At 35.7% G+C, this 16,809-nt stretch overlaps 1 protein-coding gene across 4 annotated transcripts in view; it reads left to right on the top strand.

Moving 5' to 3' along the window:
* The window catches only part of SOX6 (SRY-box transcription factor 6), a 442,494-nt gene that overhangs the window by 80,521 nt on the left and 345,164 nt on the right, over nt 1-16,809 (top strand). For all 4 annotated transcript variants that reach the window (XM_065883041.1, XM_065883044.1, XM_065883043.1 and 1 more), the window contains one exon: nt 15,159-15,366. In XM_065883041.1, coding sequence (XP_065739113.1) covers nt 15,159-15,366 — 208 coding nt within the window. The remainder of the gene's footprint in view (nt 1-15,158; nt 15,367-16,809) is intronic.

Below are 16,809 nucleotides of genomic sequence, written 5' to 3'. Positions count from 1 at the left end.
CCCATTGTTGAGACCTACTGCTCAGAAAAAAAGATTCCTTTCAAAATATTACTGCTCACTGACAATGTACCTAGTCACCCAAGAGCTCTGATGAAGATGTCCAATGAGATTAATGTTGTTTTCATGCCTGCTAACACAGCACTCAATCTGCAGCCCATGGCTCAAGGAGTAATGTCAACTTTCAAGTCATTATTTAAGAAATACATTTTGTAAGGCTACAGCTGCCATAGATAGTGATTCCTCTGATGGATCTGGGCAAAGTAAATTGAAAACCTTCTGGAAATGATTTACCATTCTAGATGCCTTTAAGAACATTCATGATTCATGGGAAGAGGTCAAAATATCAACATTAATAGGAGTTTGGAATAAATTGATTCCAATCCTCGTGGGTGACTTTGAGAGGTTCAATACTTCAGTAGAGGAAGTAACTGCAGATGTGGTAGAAATAGCAAGAGAACTAGAATTAGAAGTGGAGCTTAAAGATATGACTGAATTGCTGCAGTCTCATGGTAAAACCTTAATGAGGAGTTGCTACTTATGGGTGAACAAAGAAAATGGTTTCTTGAGATGGAATCTACTCCTGGTGAAGATCCCGTGAAGCTTGTTATAATGACAACAGAGGCTTTAGAATATTACATGAAATTAGTTGATAAAGTAGCAATAGGCTTTGAGAGGATTGACTCCAATTTTGAAAAAAGTTCTATTGTGGGTGAAATGTTATCAAACAACATTGCATGCTACAGAGAAATCCTTCATGAAAGAAAGAGTCAATTGATGTGGCAAACTTCATTGTTGCCTTATTTTAAGAAATCACTACAGCTACCCAAACCTTCATCAATCACCACCCTGATCAGTCAGCAGCCATCAACATTGAGGCAAGACTCTCCACCAGCAAAAAGATTATGAATTGCTGAAGGCTAGATGATGGTTAACATTTTTCAGCAATAAAGTATTTTTAATTGAGATATGCACTTTTTTTAGACAGAATGCTATTGCACACTTAATAGACTACAGTGTAGTGTAAACAACTTTTAAATGCATTGGGGGGACTTCCCTGGCAGTCCAGTGGTTAAGACTTTGCCTTCCAATGCAGGCTGTGTGGGTTCGATCCCTAGTCAGGGAGCTAGGATCCCACAAGCCTCATAGCCAAAAACCCAAAACATAAAACAGAAGCAATATTGTAACAAATTCAATAAAGACTTTAAAAATGGTCCACATCAAAAAAATAAATAAATGCATTGGGAAAAATTTGTGTGACTTGCCTTATTGTGATTTTCACTTTATTACAGTGGTCTGGAACTAAACCCACACTATCTCCAAAGTATGGCTTTATCATTAAAACCCAAAGCAATATACAGATTCAGTGCAATCCCCATCAAAATTCCATTGGCATATTTCACAGAACTAGATCAAACAATTCTAAAATTTGTATGGAACCACAAAAGATCCCAAATAGCCAAACAATCTTGAGAAAGAAGAATAAAGCTGGAGGTATTAACTCCGTGACTTCAAATTACACTGCAAAGCTACAGTAGTCAAAACAGTATTGTACTGGCACAAAAACAGATACACAAATCAATGGAGCAGAACTGAGAAACCAGAAATAAATCTACACATATATGTACAATTTTATGACAAAAGAGCAAAGAACATACAATGGATAAAGGATTGTCTTTTCAATAAATGGGGTTGGAAAAGCTGGACAGCTACATGCAAAAGAATGAAACTAGGCCACTGTCTTACACCATACACAAAAATTAATGAAAAATACATTAAAGCCTTGAATGTAAGACCTGAAACCATAAAATTCCTAGAAGAAAACATAGGTGATAATCTCATTGACATCAGTCTTAGTGATTTTTTTGTGGTTCTGACTTCAAAGGCAAGGGAAACAAAAGCACAAATAAAAAAATGGAACTACATCAAATTAAAAAGCTTCTGAAGAGTGAAGGAAAACATCATCAAACTGAAAAAGCAACCTACTGAATGGGAGAAGATATTTGCAAATCATACAGCTAATAAGGGGTTAATATCCAAAGTATATAAAGAACTCATACAAACAACCTGATCAAAAAATGGGCAGAGGATCTGAATAAGCATTTTTCTAAAGAAGACATGCAGATGGCCAACAGGGACATGAAAAGATGTTCAGCAGGGCTTCCCTGGTGGTGCAGTGGTTGAGAGTGCGCCTGCCGATGCAGGGGACGTGGGTTTGTGCCCCGGTCCGGGAAGATCCCACATGCCGCGGAGTGACTAGGCCCATGAGCCATGGCCGCTGAGCCTGCACGTCTGGAGCCTGTGCTCTGCAACGGGAGAGGCCACAACAGTGAGAGGCCCGCGTACTGCAAAAAAAAAAAAAAAAAAAAATGTTCAACATCACTAATTATTTAAAAAAAATGTTATTGGAGTATAGTTGATTTACAATGTTGTGTTACTTTCTGCTGTACAGCAAAGTGAATCGTTTATACACATACATATATCCACTCTTTCTTAAATTCTTTTCACATATAGGTCATTACAGTGTATTGAGTAGAGTTCCCTGTGCTATACAGTAGGTCCTTTAATTATCTATTTTATATAGAGTAGTGTGTATATGTCAATTCCAATCTCCCAATTTATCCCTCCCTCCCCTTCCGCCTGATAACTATAAGATTGTTTTCTACCTGTGTAACTCTATTTCTGTTTTGTAAATAAGTTCATTTGTACCATTTTAAAAGATTCCACATATAAGCAATATCGTACGATATTTGTCCTCTGTCTGAGTTACTTCACTCAGTATGACAATCTGTAGGTCCATCCATGTTGCTGCAAATGGCATTATTTCATTCTTTTTTATGACTGAGTAATATTCCATTGTATATATGTACCACATCTTCTTTATCCATTCCTCTGTCGATGGACATTTAGGTTGCTTCCATGTCTTGGCTATTGTAAATAGTGCTGCAATGAACATTGGGGTGTATGTATCTTTTCGAATTATGGTTTTCTCTGGATATATGCCCAGGAGTGGGATTGCTGAATCATATGGTAGCTCTATTTTTAGTTTTTTGAGGAACTTCCACACTGTTTTCCATAGTGGCTGTACCAGTTTACATTCCCACCAACAGTGTAGAAGGGTTCTCTTTTCTCCACACCCTCTCCAGCATTTACTGTTTGTAGTTTTTTTGATGATGGCCATTCTGACTGGTGTGAGGTGATGTATCATTGTAGTTCTGATTTGCATTCCTCTAATAATTAGTGATGCTGAGCATCTTTTCATGTGCTTTTTGGCCATCTGTATGTCTTCTTTGGAGAAATGTCTATTTAGGTCTTCTGCCTATTTTTTGATTGGATTGTTTGTTTTGATGATACTAAGCCTCATGAGCTGTTTGTAAATTTTGGAGACTAATCCCTTGTTGGTCACATCATTTGCAAATATTTTCTCCCATTCTGTGGGTTGTCTTTTCAATATCACTGATTATTAAGGAAATGCAGATCAAAACCACAACGAGATACCACTTTATACCTCGTAGAACGGCTATGATTAAAAAGATAATAAATAACTCATTTTGGAGAGGATATGGAGAAAAGGGATCCATTGTACACTGTTAGTGGGACTATAAATTTCTGCAGCCACTATGCAAAACAGTATGGAGATTTCTCAAGAATTTAAGAATAGAGCTATTATATGACCCAGCTATTCCACTTTTGGGTATTTTATTCAAAAAACAGAAAACACTAATTTGAGGAGTTATAAATGCCCCTATGTTCATTACAGCATTATTTACAATAGCCAAGATGTGGAAATAATATTATAACCTGTGTCCATCAATGGATGAATGGATAAAGAAGATGTGATACACACACACACACACACACACACACACACACACACATGCACAAAATGGAATACAGCCATAAAAAAGAATGATATCCTGCCATTTACAACAACATGGATGGACGTTGAGGGTATTATGCTAAGTGAAATAAGTCAAACAGAGAAAGGCAAATACCTATGTTTTCACTCATATGTGGAATCTAAAAAAAAAAACCAACCAAATAAAAATAAACAAAAAAACCCTCATAAACACAGAGAACAGATCAGTAGTTACCAGAGGGGAAGCAGGTTGAGAGGGTGGGTAAAATGGGTGAAGCAAGTCAGCTGTATAGTGATGGATGGTAACTAGACTTGTGGTGGTTATCACTCTGCAGTCTAAACAAATGTTGAATTATAATGCTATATACCTGAAACATTTAAAAAGATTGGGTGGTATTTAAAAGAGGGATCAGAGGGAAATTACATTGCTCAAAGCTGGATTTTCTGTGAAATTTTGCTGATGTCAACATGAGCATGGATAAACAGGTTTGAAAATATTCTATAATCTATGAAAATGTATAAAGTGGAGTCCTTGGATATGAGTTTTTAATGTTAATGATAATATGAAAAAATATAACTAGCTATTAAATGAGAAGAAAGAGGGATTTTGTTCTAGATTAAAAGAGACTTAAGAGCATAACCAAATATAAACCATGAACTTTGATTGGATTCAGTTTTGAAAAAAAATATTTAGGGACAACTGTGGAAAGTTTAATATGGGTTGTATATTAGATGCCTTAAAAGAATTATTATTCATTTTCTTAGGTATGATAATCATATTGTGGTTATGTGGGAGAATATCCTTATTTTCTGCAGACACATGCTAAGGTATTTAGGGGTAAGATGGCATGTGATGTCAATAATATGCTCTAAAATGTTCAAGCAATATAATTAGATAGATACATACATACATACATATATACATAGAGCAATATGACAAAATGTTAATAATTGTCAATCAGCCTAGCTGATCATTATAATAGTATTCGTTATATTATTCCTTCTAGTTTTCTGAATGTTTAAAACTTTTTTCCTATTAAATTTAAAATGCCCATGTGGTAAAAAATGAAAGATTTGATCTATAATCATCAAGCCTCTTGCTAGTTCTTACTTTCTTGGTTTCAAAGTTAAAATTGTTTTAGCCAATTCAGTCTAGCCTGGTAGTGTTGTTTAGGTTGAACATCATATGGTAGTTTGAATAATAATGAATTTCCAGATGAAAGTAACTGGCTGGAGTTGGTAGGCGCATGAATCAGCTAATAGCTGAACCTTGATAGAATGTTACTTGATGTGTTGGGGAATTCATTTATTAGGCCTGCCTGTCTTAAAGCTCTTCTTACTGTTCCATTACCAAAAAGTTATAAGGTATTCTTATCTCTGTGGCTATCTGTCCCATGGCATTAGATCTTTAAAGTATAATATCTCTAAGGCTGTGATAGTGTGCCTTAATTCTTTGTTGTTTAGACAATATTGAGTACATTCAGTTCAGGGCACTACTCTTTGAGAGAGAGAAACAAATTGGAACATACTCAGGGGATAATGAGCAGGATGGCTGAACCATGTCTTTCCTATGGGAAAGAAATCAAGGAAACAGAGATGTTTTGCCTAGAAAAAGAGAAGATACAAGGGTAATATAGTAGCAGTGTGTGTGTACTGAAAGTGCTGCACTTTTGAATATTCCCATGGAATGAAAGGAACTATACGTTGAAAGAATAGGATTCATATTCCTATAAATAAGAATGTTTGACAACCCTTCAAAGATGGAATGGACTGCTTTGGGAGGTGCTAAATCTTCTATGCGTGTTAGTTCAAGGAGAGAACAAAAAGTCACTTGTCATGGGTATTGTAATGGCCACCATCACTACCACCACCACTACCACCACCATTTAATGATCACTTTTTATTCTAAGTACTTTATTTTTATTAATTCATTAAATTTTCATAACAACCTTATTATAGGTTCTATACTGCTATAATTATCAATACCATTTTATAGATGAGGAAATTAAGGCACAGAGAGGGGTGGATGGAAAACTGGGATTTAACTAGAAAATCTGGCTCAGAGAACCTGTACTTTGTTTACTATTATACTACCTTGTCTTGTACAAGGGCATCAACAACTAGATGGGGATGAGCAATTGGATTTTTAAGGACCTTTGAATCTTGAGATTTTGATTCTATATTCTGATAGTGTATAGATGATGCAAGGCTTTTCTATGTGTTTGTCTCGACAAGTTTGGGGACTTTAAAATTTTTTTTCTATATTTACTCCATCCATTTATTAAATATCAAGGAATGAGGCTATTTATAAAACTTTTGGTATTGTAATTATTTTCTTTGAATCAAAATAACATTTTAAAAACACTTTTTTTCTTATAAGACTTTAGGAATCATGACACTAGCAAATATTGGTAACAAATCTATATTCTGACACATCATGCATGAATATATTTATTGTTATTGAATATTATAGCAATAGTGTAGAATGGCAAATTCGCGAATGCTATGTAAATCTCATATTATACCAAATATCAGTTTTAATAAAAGAGAAAAAGAACATACTTTGTTTTACTGTTAGAGCTAATGATAATGTTTGTCAGGAGTAATCTGTTGGTAATTGGAACCAAATTCAGTATTTTCATTTATGTAAGCTTCTTTAAACTGATGCTTTTCCATAAAATATGTCACATTAGAGAAAAACATACTTTTTCCTCTGAGAAAGAACCTATAAATGTTAGCAGTTTAGTTTTGAGCACATTAAAAAAGTTAGATTTCTTTTGTTAGCAGGAAATTATTGGAACCTAGATTAAGTAAAGCTTTTTTTTTTTTTTGTCGTCAGTTACCCAATAACACTGTGGTAGAATACCTCTTATACAGCACAGTTGGCAGGTATTTTGGGTTCATCAAAAAAAAAGTTGTTTAAATTGGGAATTAGAAGAAAGCAGTACATATATAGTAGATATGTAATATAACTCAATATAATGTATTGGATATACATGTATATGTGTAATTTATGTAATATAACTTGAAAACTTATTTGAAACTTAAAATATATATTTATTATTTATTTAATTTATTTTTGGCTGCGTTGGGTCTCAGTTGCAGCACGTGGGATATTCATTGAGGCATGCAGTATCTTTCCTTGTGGCACAGGGGCTTCTCTCTAGTTGCGGCGTGCAGATTGTGGCACATGGGTTCCAGAGTGCGTGGGCTCTGTAGTTTGCAGCATGCCGGCTCTCTCGTTGAGGTGTGCTAACTCAGTATTTGTGGTGCGCGAGCTTAGTTGCCCTGCGGCATGTGGGATCTTAGTTCCCTGACCAAGGATCGAACCTGGGTCCCCTGCATTGTAAGGCGGATTCTTTACCACTGGACCACCAAGGAAGTCCCTTAAAACATATAAATGCAGTACATACCAAGATAGGTGGAGCCATCTGTCTTGGCAGAGAAGACTGACATGGTTGATTTGCCTGTACATGGTGGTTTAAAAAAAACAGAAGCAACTTTTAGTTGGTTTTATTATCGTTTTTAATTTCTTTACAGACACTGCATCCCTTTAATTCCCTCCAGTCAAAGACTACCAGGAACATACCCATAGTTGAGCAAATTGTGTTTCTTACGCATTGCAGTAGGGAGAACTCACACCATAGAGAACCATGGAGTGTCTCAGAAAGAGAATATTCAAAAGAACTTTTTTAGGATTTGGGCTTTGTTTGAGTGATTTGGGGTAGGGTCTGAGGAAACAGAGATTTGCCATAGATTGGGGGCTATCACAAATCAGGGACAAATCTGTGATTGGATATCTCAATAAATCTTATTATAGGGAGGGCAGACTAAAGTAAGAATAAAGCTGTAACTGGAGAGACAGTATAACTAAAATGGAAAACAAAGCAAAACAAAAATGACAACATATAAGGCAATAAGAATGAACACACTTAATTCAGCCTTACTAATAGGTGGAGGAAAGGGTAAGAGAGGATAATATTCTGTCTCTGCAATTTCATTGGTGGTAGGTAGGGAAGTTGATCATGCCGCTGCTTAGAGAAGCCGTTTCCACTCATTTCTCCCACTGCAATGGCTTCCACCTGCATGTGGGTTTCAACTCTATTATGCAGGGCAAGATTGCATTCCTGACCCATGGTCTCTGCCTGTCTTAATTTCTGACATCTTATCTGACTTTTGCAACCCCAGTCTCTCCTCTGCTTGCAGTATGGCTGCCCATTCACATTCCTGGTCAAGGTGCAGGTGGAAACCCAGCTAAATTAGAGCTGTAGTATACTGCAGCTGCTCCTGGACAGAGTGGAGATAATCCATATGGAGTTAGGTTAAGTGAGAATTGATAGTGTCCCTAGACGAAGCTAATTACATATGTTGAGGTTGTTGGAGCTTTGTGAGGGGCCAGATCTTAGTGGAATTAGTTAGGGATGCCTTTAAAAAGAAGGTGATTTTGAGCATTGATATTGAAGAGAGTAATATAGTTCAGTATTTATTATTCCACTTAGATGAATAAAATAAAAATAAAAACCTAGATGAGTTTTTACTTTATTTAAGTATTTAAGTATACTCATTAAGTATTTAAGTATTTAAGTACTTAAATACTTAAGTATTTAAGTATACTCATTTATACTTAGATGAGTATAAATAAAAACCTAAAAATGGTTCCAGTGATTATCATGACTCTATTTTCAGAATTGAAAATTGAAACTAAAGATAATTGGACAAAGGACATTTTAATTTAATAATAAGTGTAGGTATCATTTATTGAGTACTCAGGTGATGGGCACTCCCCTAAGTGCTTTATACATTATTCATTTCTCACAGCAACTATTTGAGCATATAATTATAACTCCATCCTATAAAAAGGCATAGTCTAACTCCCATCTCCTTGACTATGGGTCGGCCTTGGTGACTTACTATTGAATAGATTGCATTGACAGTTATAGGGCATGACTTCCCAGACTAGGTTAGAAAAAGTGATATAACTTTCTTCTGGCTCTTTTGGGGGCATACACCTTTGGAGGCCTGAACTACCATGTAAGAAGTCTAGCTAGTCTGAAGCAATGTGCTGGAGAGAAAAGATCATGTAGAGAGACCACATCGAGGAAGATGTCCAAGGAACCCCAGGTTCCAACCCCAAGCTCTTGAAGTGTTCACATCTGTGAAAAAAGAAGCCTTTGAGATGACTCCAACCTTAGCCACTGACTTAAGGGCAAGCTCATGAGGAACCTTGAGACAGAACCACCCAGCCCAGATGCTCCTGAATTCCTGACCCACGGAAACCACTAAAGATAATAAATCATTATTGTCGTTTTAAGCACAAAGTTTTAGGGTGATTTTTATACAGTAGATAACTAATGTAATGTATCTTGGTAATTCTTAGATTAGGGTTAATAACAGTGGAATTCCTGTCTCAAAAGTAGGTAAAGCTCCTCTCTGGAAATGTAAGGTAAGAAAAGATTTAGAAGGTACGTGTTATTGAAATTATGGCATCTTTTACTGTTGAAAGTGATTTTAGTATAGCCCTATGGAATGGAAAAAACACTGGATTGGGTGTCAGAAGACCTACATTTAGAGTTTACCTCTGCCAGTTTTACCTGTGTGACATGGGGAAAACCACATAACCTTCTGAGTGTTACTTTTCTTCAGGCTAAAACAAACTTCGGTATTCAGTTCTTGGCAACACATTTTTAGAACAACATCTAGAGACTGGAGTGTATCAGAGGAGAATGACGAAGGGTCTGGAAACCATGTCAAATGGTAAATAGGTGTTGAAACTGAAGGAGTTTCACTTAGAAAACGACTGTTAACCTAATCCCTCCCTTAAGATACTTCGAACAACTTTAACATGGAATAGGAAATAAATTGATTTTGTGTGTCTTTTGAGGGCAAACAGGAAACTATGGGTGATAATGATAAGGATCTAGATTTTAGCTGATCAAGGATTCCCTTTTAAATAATTAGAGTTATCAGAAAATATTATTTGCGAGTCCTCAGATGCAGATATGCCAAGGAAAAAAAGCTTGGTTATTTTTTCTGATTTCAATATAGGGAAACTATAATATACTAACTCTCTAGATATGTTCAATAAGGCCAAACTCTATTCTCTTAAATTATTTTTATTGTGTTGGCCAAAAGGTTCGTTCGCTTTTTTCCATAAGATGATTCTAGTAGCACTTAGTTGTCTTTACCTTCATTCAAAACAATTTTGTTAGATTGTATGTGACAGCTGTCATATCAGCGTGCATTAAAAAAAAGATCAAAATTGGTGAATTTTTGTGTAGCCATTTTAATATTAAAGATGGAAGAAAAATGCAACATTTCCGGCATATTATGTTTTATTATTTAAAGAAAGGTAAAAATGGAGCTGAAATGCAAAAAAGATTTGTGCAGTGTATGGAGAAGGTGCTGTGACTGATAGAACGTCTCAAAAGTGGTTTGCGAAGTTTCATGCTGGAGATTTCACACTGGATGGTGCTCCATGGTCGGGTAGACCAGTTGAAGTTGATAGTGATCAAATCAAGACATTAATTGAGAACACTCAATGTTATACCATGCGGGAGATACCAACATACTCAAAATATCCAAATCAAGCGTTGAAAATCATTTGCACCAGCTTGGTTATGTTAATCGCTTTGATGTTTGGACTCCACATACGCGAAAAAAACCTTCTTGACTGTATTCCCGCATGCGATTCTCTACTTAAATGTAATGAAAACATTCCATTTTTAAAACAAATTGTGATGGGCAGTGAAAAGTGGTTACTGTACAATCATGTGGAACAGAAGGTATCATGGGGCAAGGGAAATGAACCACCATCAACCACACCAAAGGCTGGTGGTGATTATGTTTGCTATATTCACAGTACCATGAGAAGGCTATTTGAGTTTAATGTTATTTAATGCCACTGCTGAGCAATCAGTTTTTCATAACTTCTGAAAAATCTGAACAATATTTATTTTAATCTGTTTTTTCAATTTTATTGAGAAATAATTAACATAGAACATTGTATTAAAGATATAAAATATAATGTATATATTGTGAAAGGATTACCACAATAAGTTTACTTAACATCCATCACCTCACACACGTTTTGTTTTTAATATTTACTTCTCTATCCCTTCATATATGGAAACATCTTAATTATATATATATATATATATATATATATATATATTTTTTTTTTTTTTTTTTTTTTTTTGTGGTACGCCGGCCTCTCACCGTTGTGGCCTCTCCCGTTGTGGAGCACAGGCTCCGGACGCGCAGGCTCAGCGGCCATGGCTCACGGGCCCAGCCGCTCCGCGACATGTGGGATCTTCCCGGACCGGGGCACGAACCCGCGTCTCCTGCATTGGCAGGTGGACTCTCAACCACTGCGCCACCAGGGAAGCCCTATATATTCTTAATTTGTGAAAATTGCTTGTATTTTCTAGAAACTTTGCCTAATGATTTTTTTTGTACTACTGCATGCTTTTTCAGTCATCTACATATAATTTTTGTACTGTGTTTAATTAATTGCCAGTGAAATGCTCCTTAGATAATCTGAATCAATATCACTTTAGTCCTTGTATTGGTACTAGGATCCTTTTAAATAGTATTTTGAAATTTTCTTCACTGTTAGGGAGGACTCTGAAGTTAAGGGTTAAGAGAAAACAAACTTATGTTTCCTTTGAATGAACTAATGCTTACTCAGTGCCCCATATGCTTTTCTTTTTGTGATGTTCATGTGTTCTGTCATGTTATACACTGGCTGTTTTCACAAGAAAGATCAAAAGAAGAGAAGTAATCTCCTTTATGTTACTTTTTAAAATCACAACTAACCAGGCTTCTTTAAAATGTTCATAATTATATCCACATTATAACATGAAGGCAAAGCACATTCATTTCATTACCTTCTCACGGAATCAGTGTTTCTGAAAGTGGGGTGCATCAGAATCACTTGGGATGTTTATTAAACTTCATATTCCTGCACCCCACTCTTTGGGGTATGGGAAGAGGTAAGGGAATCTGTATTTTAACATACTTGCCAGGGAATTCTATACCTTAAAGTTGGAGAAGCACTGCTTTAGTCAAATGTTGTCTCAAACCTCTCCACAGCTGTGCTGCAGTGTCATGCATCAAAACTTGATAGATATTATCACTGTTCATCTTGCCTCAATTGTTAGTTCATAGGACCAGTTTTGTTTTTAGGAAATTAAAGAATAAGTTGAGCTTTTTTTTTCTGTAAGAAAACTTACTTAAAAATTACCTAGCTCCCTAGAACAAAAACTAGAGATTCTTTGTCAAATTTCTTTTTCTGATTTGACATTACTGCCTTTTATCTAACAGTAATCTCTTCATTGTATCGATAGATGTTTGGATTTATGTGCCCCTTTGTTCAGGTGAATTGACTATAGGCCCCCATTCATGAGAGGTCCATATGTCTTTTTTTTTTTTTTTTTTTTTTTTGCGGTACACGGGCCTCTCACTGTTGTGGCCTCTCCCGTTGCAGAGCACAGGCTCCGGACGCGCAGGCTCAGTGGCCGTGGCTCATGGGCCCAGCCGCTCCGCGGCATGTGGGATCTTCCCGGACCGGGGCACGAACCCATGTCCCCTGCATTGGCAGGCGGACTCTCAACCACTGCGCCACCAGGGAAGCCCCCCATATGTCTTAAGTTTTAGAAAGTTAAAAAGTGAAGACCATAAATGGTAAATTTTGCCCCTTTCCATTGTTTATAAGATAGTATGACTTAAGCCATTTATGATTTCATTTTCTGCCCGTGTTGGTGCCTTTGTGGCATGTTGCAAGTAGTTCTTGTTGCTTTCTTGGAGAAATCATGACTTACAGCTTCTTGTTCTCTGTTTCTTGGTGGTGTTGAGCGACCTTGCACAGATTATGGGGCTGAAGACAGTGTGGGTCATTGGTGTGGGAACCCATGGTTATTGTCTGTGGTGCAGATGGCAGTGACCACATTCCCATGAGTAAAAAATAAGGAACATAGTCTATCTAACAAGTAAGTGACATGAGTAAATAGACTGAAATTAGTCCTGAGAGAAAAAAATGGTACTGTATGGAGCCTAAATTCTCTAAGGACAACTGTAACTCAGGCTGGAGAGACATTTCTAGCATCTTTCAATTTGGGAGTGGTGGGAAAACTCCTCTTTATTATGGTCAGTGGTGAGTCATTTGTAGGTAACCACTTCCATGTAACTGTTGTTTTAAGTTGATCTTCTATCCCTTAGGTTGAGCCAGAGTTTGTTTTTGACTTACAGGCAATGATAGACAAATTTGCATTTGAAATGAAAGTGATCGAAGCATAATTTATCAAATGGTATTACTGATTCAAAAGCCTAGGTCACATTTCTGATAGGGACACTATTAAGAGCTGAAATTGGCTTTGGCAAACATATCTCTGAGTTTTTTGTTTGCACAAAGTAGGGAATGAACTGGCCATTCCAAGGAGCCATGTATTAACCATGACTGGCATCTAAAAGAAGGGGTTCCTGTGCATCACTCCACAGTTATTGTAAGCAGTAAATGAAATACAACATATTTCCTGGGGAAAGAAAAGATTTAGGGATAAGGTAAAGAGGAGCTCTTTTTCCTGCCCTGCCCATTTATTTTATCCTTTTCAGTTTATTTTAGTGCAAATGTAATGAGCATCTGCTCCGTGCTAGGCATTTTGATAACAGTGGGATTGTGGAAAAGATTAAGATTTGGCTCATAGTAATTTAAAGCAGCTTTATTGAGATATAATACACGTACCATACAATTTGCTCATTTAATGTGTACAATTCAGTGGTTTTTAGTATATTCACAGACTTTACAATACTCAATTTAATTCAAGACATAGTTTTTACTAAGCAATTCCTTAGGTCCAGAGGGGGAAAAACCTCTGGCTCCATTCCTAGATCTGTTCCTTCCAACAAAATAATAATACCTACCATTTACTAAGCACTGCCTGCTTTGGGCTCAGCACTGTGCCTAGTTGCTTTACAAATGTTAGCTCATTATATGCTACCAATAACTGTGAAAATAAGTTTTATTCCTACCTTGTATACAATGACAATAATACCTAAATATCTAGCATTTACTGAGTACAATTATCTCATTTAATGTATGTGGAAATGTATTTCTCTAGATTCCATTTTCTTTTCATTCCCTTTCCTATCAGTGATTAACTCTGTAAATTTTTTTTTTTTTAAACGCTGTGACTTTTACCTCATGCTCTTCCTCTAGTTCTTGATGCTTACTGGGCTTTTTTTTGTGAAGAAGGAGAGAGATATAGGAGTGATTAAGATTTTTAAGCTTCTGATGAGAACAAAGCCTAGATGCTTTATTTATTTCATACAGTTTTTTATTGGGAGAGAGAATACCCATACACAGGCAGATAAGGTGAATGCAAGACTACTGGTGGACTGTGGCCAAAAATGTTTGCTTAAAACTCCCAGTTCCGATTTAAAGAGCTATAAAAACATTTTCTTTTTATAAACTTTTTGGTGTTTATTATTTTCAATCTAAGATTTGCTTTTTCTCCTTGAAGATGGACCTAACTCTCCTACCAGTTAGCCAACTTCTCCGTTATGTGAAATAATTCTTGTGTAAGTGTTTCTGTAACAAACTTGTCTTCTTGTTAAAAAAAAGAAAAAAACAAATCATTTTTAAATGCCACATGAAAAATGTGTGTGACTATGTGCTAAAGTATCAGGGGTAAGTGTAAGAAATAGAAAGAGGTTTCTGTAACTTTGACAGATGTGTAGCTAGAAAACAAACAAACAATTTTCCTCAAACCCCAGCACACAAAAATATTCAGGTTGGCTAACTTTCTGACGCTGATTTAGATATTTTATATATTTTCTGGTGAATAATTAACGTGAATATGGAAGCTAATTTCTCTACTGTTTCTAAATTTAGGGATAATGGGGTTTTTTTTGATGTACATATATTTTAGGCTGTGGGAAGAGGGTTGCTAATATAAGTGCCAATTAAAAGAAAAACTTTACCATCCTTATAATTAATAATTGAATATGAACTATTTTAAATGAAGGGTGTAAATGAGTAAGAAGTTGAAGTGTTCCTTGTAAAATTAAGTTTTTGTAACACTTTGGCTGCTTTTTTTTTTTAAAAAGAAAAAGGTCGAATCTGCAATTTCAGGTTAGTTCCTTTGATAATTACCTCTATGTTTAGTATTTTTTTTAAGCAGAGATAGTTAATATATTTTATTTGTCCATCTCAGCCTCATATACTATCATTCTGAGTTTGGGATTTTTCTCCAATGATATGCAAAGAAACATGTTCTAATGGTTTTATTTTATTTTTATTTTCTAGGAGTCAGAGAATAATAAGTTATGTTCCCTATATTCCTTCCGAAATACCTCTACCTCACCACATAAGCCTGACGAAGGGAGTCGGGACCGCGAGATAATGACCAGTGTTACTTTTGGAACCCCAGAACGCCGCAAAGGGAGCCTTGCCGATGTGGTGGACACACTGAAACAGAAGAAGCTTGAGGAAATGACTCGGACTGAACAAGAGGGTATGTGTGGACTTAACTGTTGGGCTTTATTCTTTTAAAGATTCCAGGCTTAAAAAAAAAATGAGTGGGATTTTAAGGGCCAGAGAAGTGCATAATTGACACTAGCAAGGAAAAAGTTATTCAGAGGTTACCATGGTGATGGCAGATTGTGATCCATTAGAAGTGTTAAGCAGATAGTTCCATTTTTCTACAACTTTGTGCATTGTACTTGGCTCTTATAATAACAAATCAAGGTTTTAAACTGACTATAAGCCTTGCTCTGGAAAAGGGAGTACAGGTATTTTCCTAGCCGCAACTTTATTTTTCATTTTTTCTCCCTTATTTCCTCTTGATGGATAGTGTTTTATTTTGAAAATATCAACTGTTTAAAAAGAAAAAGGCCCCTAATTTATTTCTCCTTATTTTTATAAATATTATAAATTTATAAATATTATTATTTTACCTCCAAATGTTGCAGAATTGAGAGCTGAGGGTTTCTAATACTATTAAAGCTAAATGTTCAAAGGAGGAGTTCTTTGACACATGACATCTACTGAAACATCCACCTTCTCTACTCTCTCTACAAGAGTCCACTTAGGTTAACCTAGGTCCTAAAAAGTAGATGAAAGAAGACTCTCTAATAATATGTTTAAATTAAATAAATCAACTCTGAGTGATTGCTATACTATGTATATTCTTTCATTTTTTTATGTACAGATTTTAGACTTTAAAATGTAGGATAATTAATGGCTCTGGATTACTACTTACATTGTAAGTTAAATTTAAACCTCTGTGGTATTATAGGGAAATGGGGATTTGATATAAGGGAATTTTTCATGTAAGTTAATTTTATTCCTTTAAAGGGCTCAGAAGTTTATTTAAAAATTTCAAATTAATTTTTGTGATGTGTCCACCACATCAGCAATCTTTGTGGAAGCTTCTAAAATGTATTACATGCTTCCCTATCTTACTAACCAGATTATATGGCACAAAATGTAAACTCTTTTGTTGACTCAGGGTCATGATGCAGTAGAATATGATCTCCAATACCTATCTAACAATCATGTGACCCTGGGTAAGTTCTTCAATCTCCCTGAACCACAAAATTTAAAGTTTGGTATGGTAGTAACCTGACTTCTTAACTCAAACATTTTGAGAATTAACTATAATAATTAATGTGTCTTATGAACTGTAAATTACATACATTTGAGTTATTGTGATGATAATTATTATAAATGTCAATTACTTTAGCATGCTATAATGTAATGATGCCCCCAGAGATCTTTGAGATAATTAGGACAGTTGGCTTTATGGTTATTTCTCTGCAATTATGAAACTTTAGAGTTCCTGTGTCTGCTTGATTTAGATATCTTTTTTGGCGTGTGTGTGTGTGTGTGTGTGTGTGTGTGTGTGTGTCTGTGTATATGTGTGTTTTGGTTTCTCTTCCTTTAATATCAGGTTTCA

This window comes from Phocoena phocoena, chromosome 8, assembly GCF_963924675.1.
Source record: "Phocoena phocoena chromosome 8, mPhoPho1.1, whole genome shotgun sequence".
NCBI classification, from domain to species: Eukaryota; Metazoa; Chordata; class Mammalia; order Artiodactyla; family Phocoenidae; genus Phocoena; species Phocoena phocoena.
This window is presented reverse-complemented; position numbering and strand designations above follow the sequence as displayed.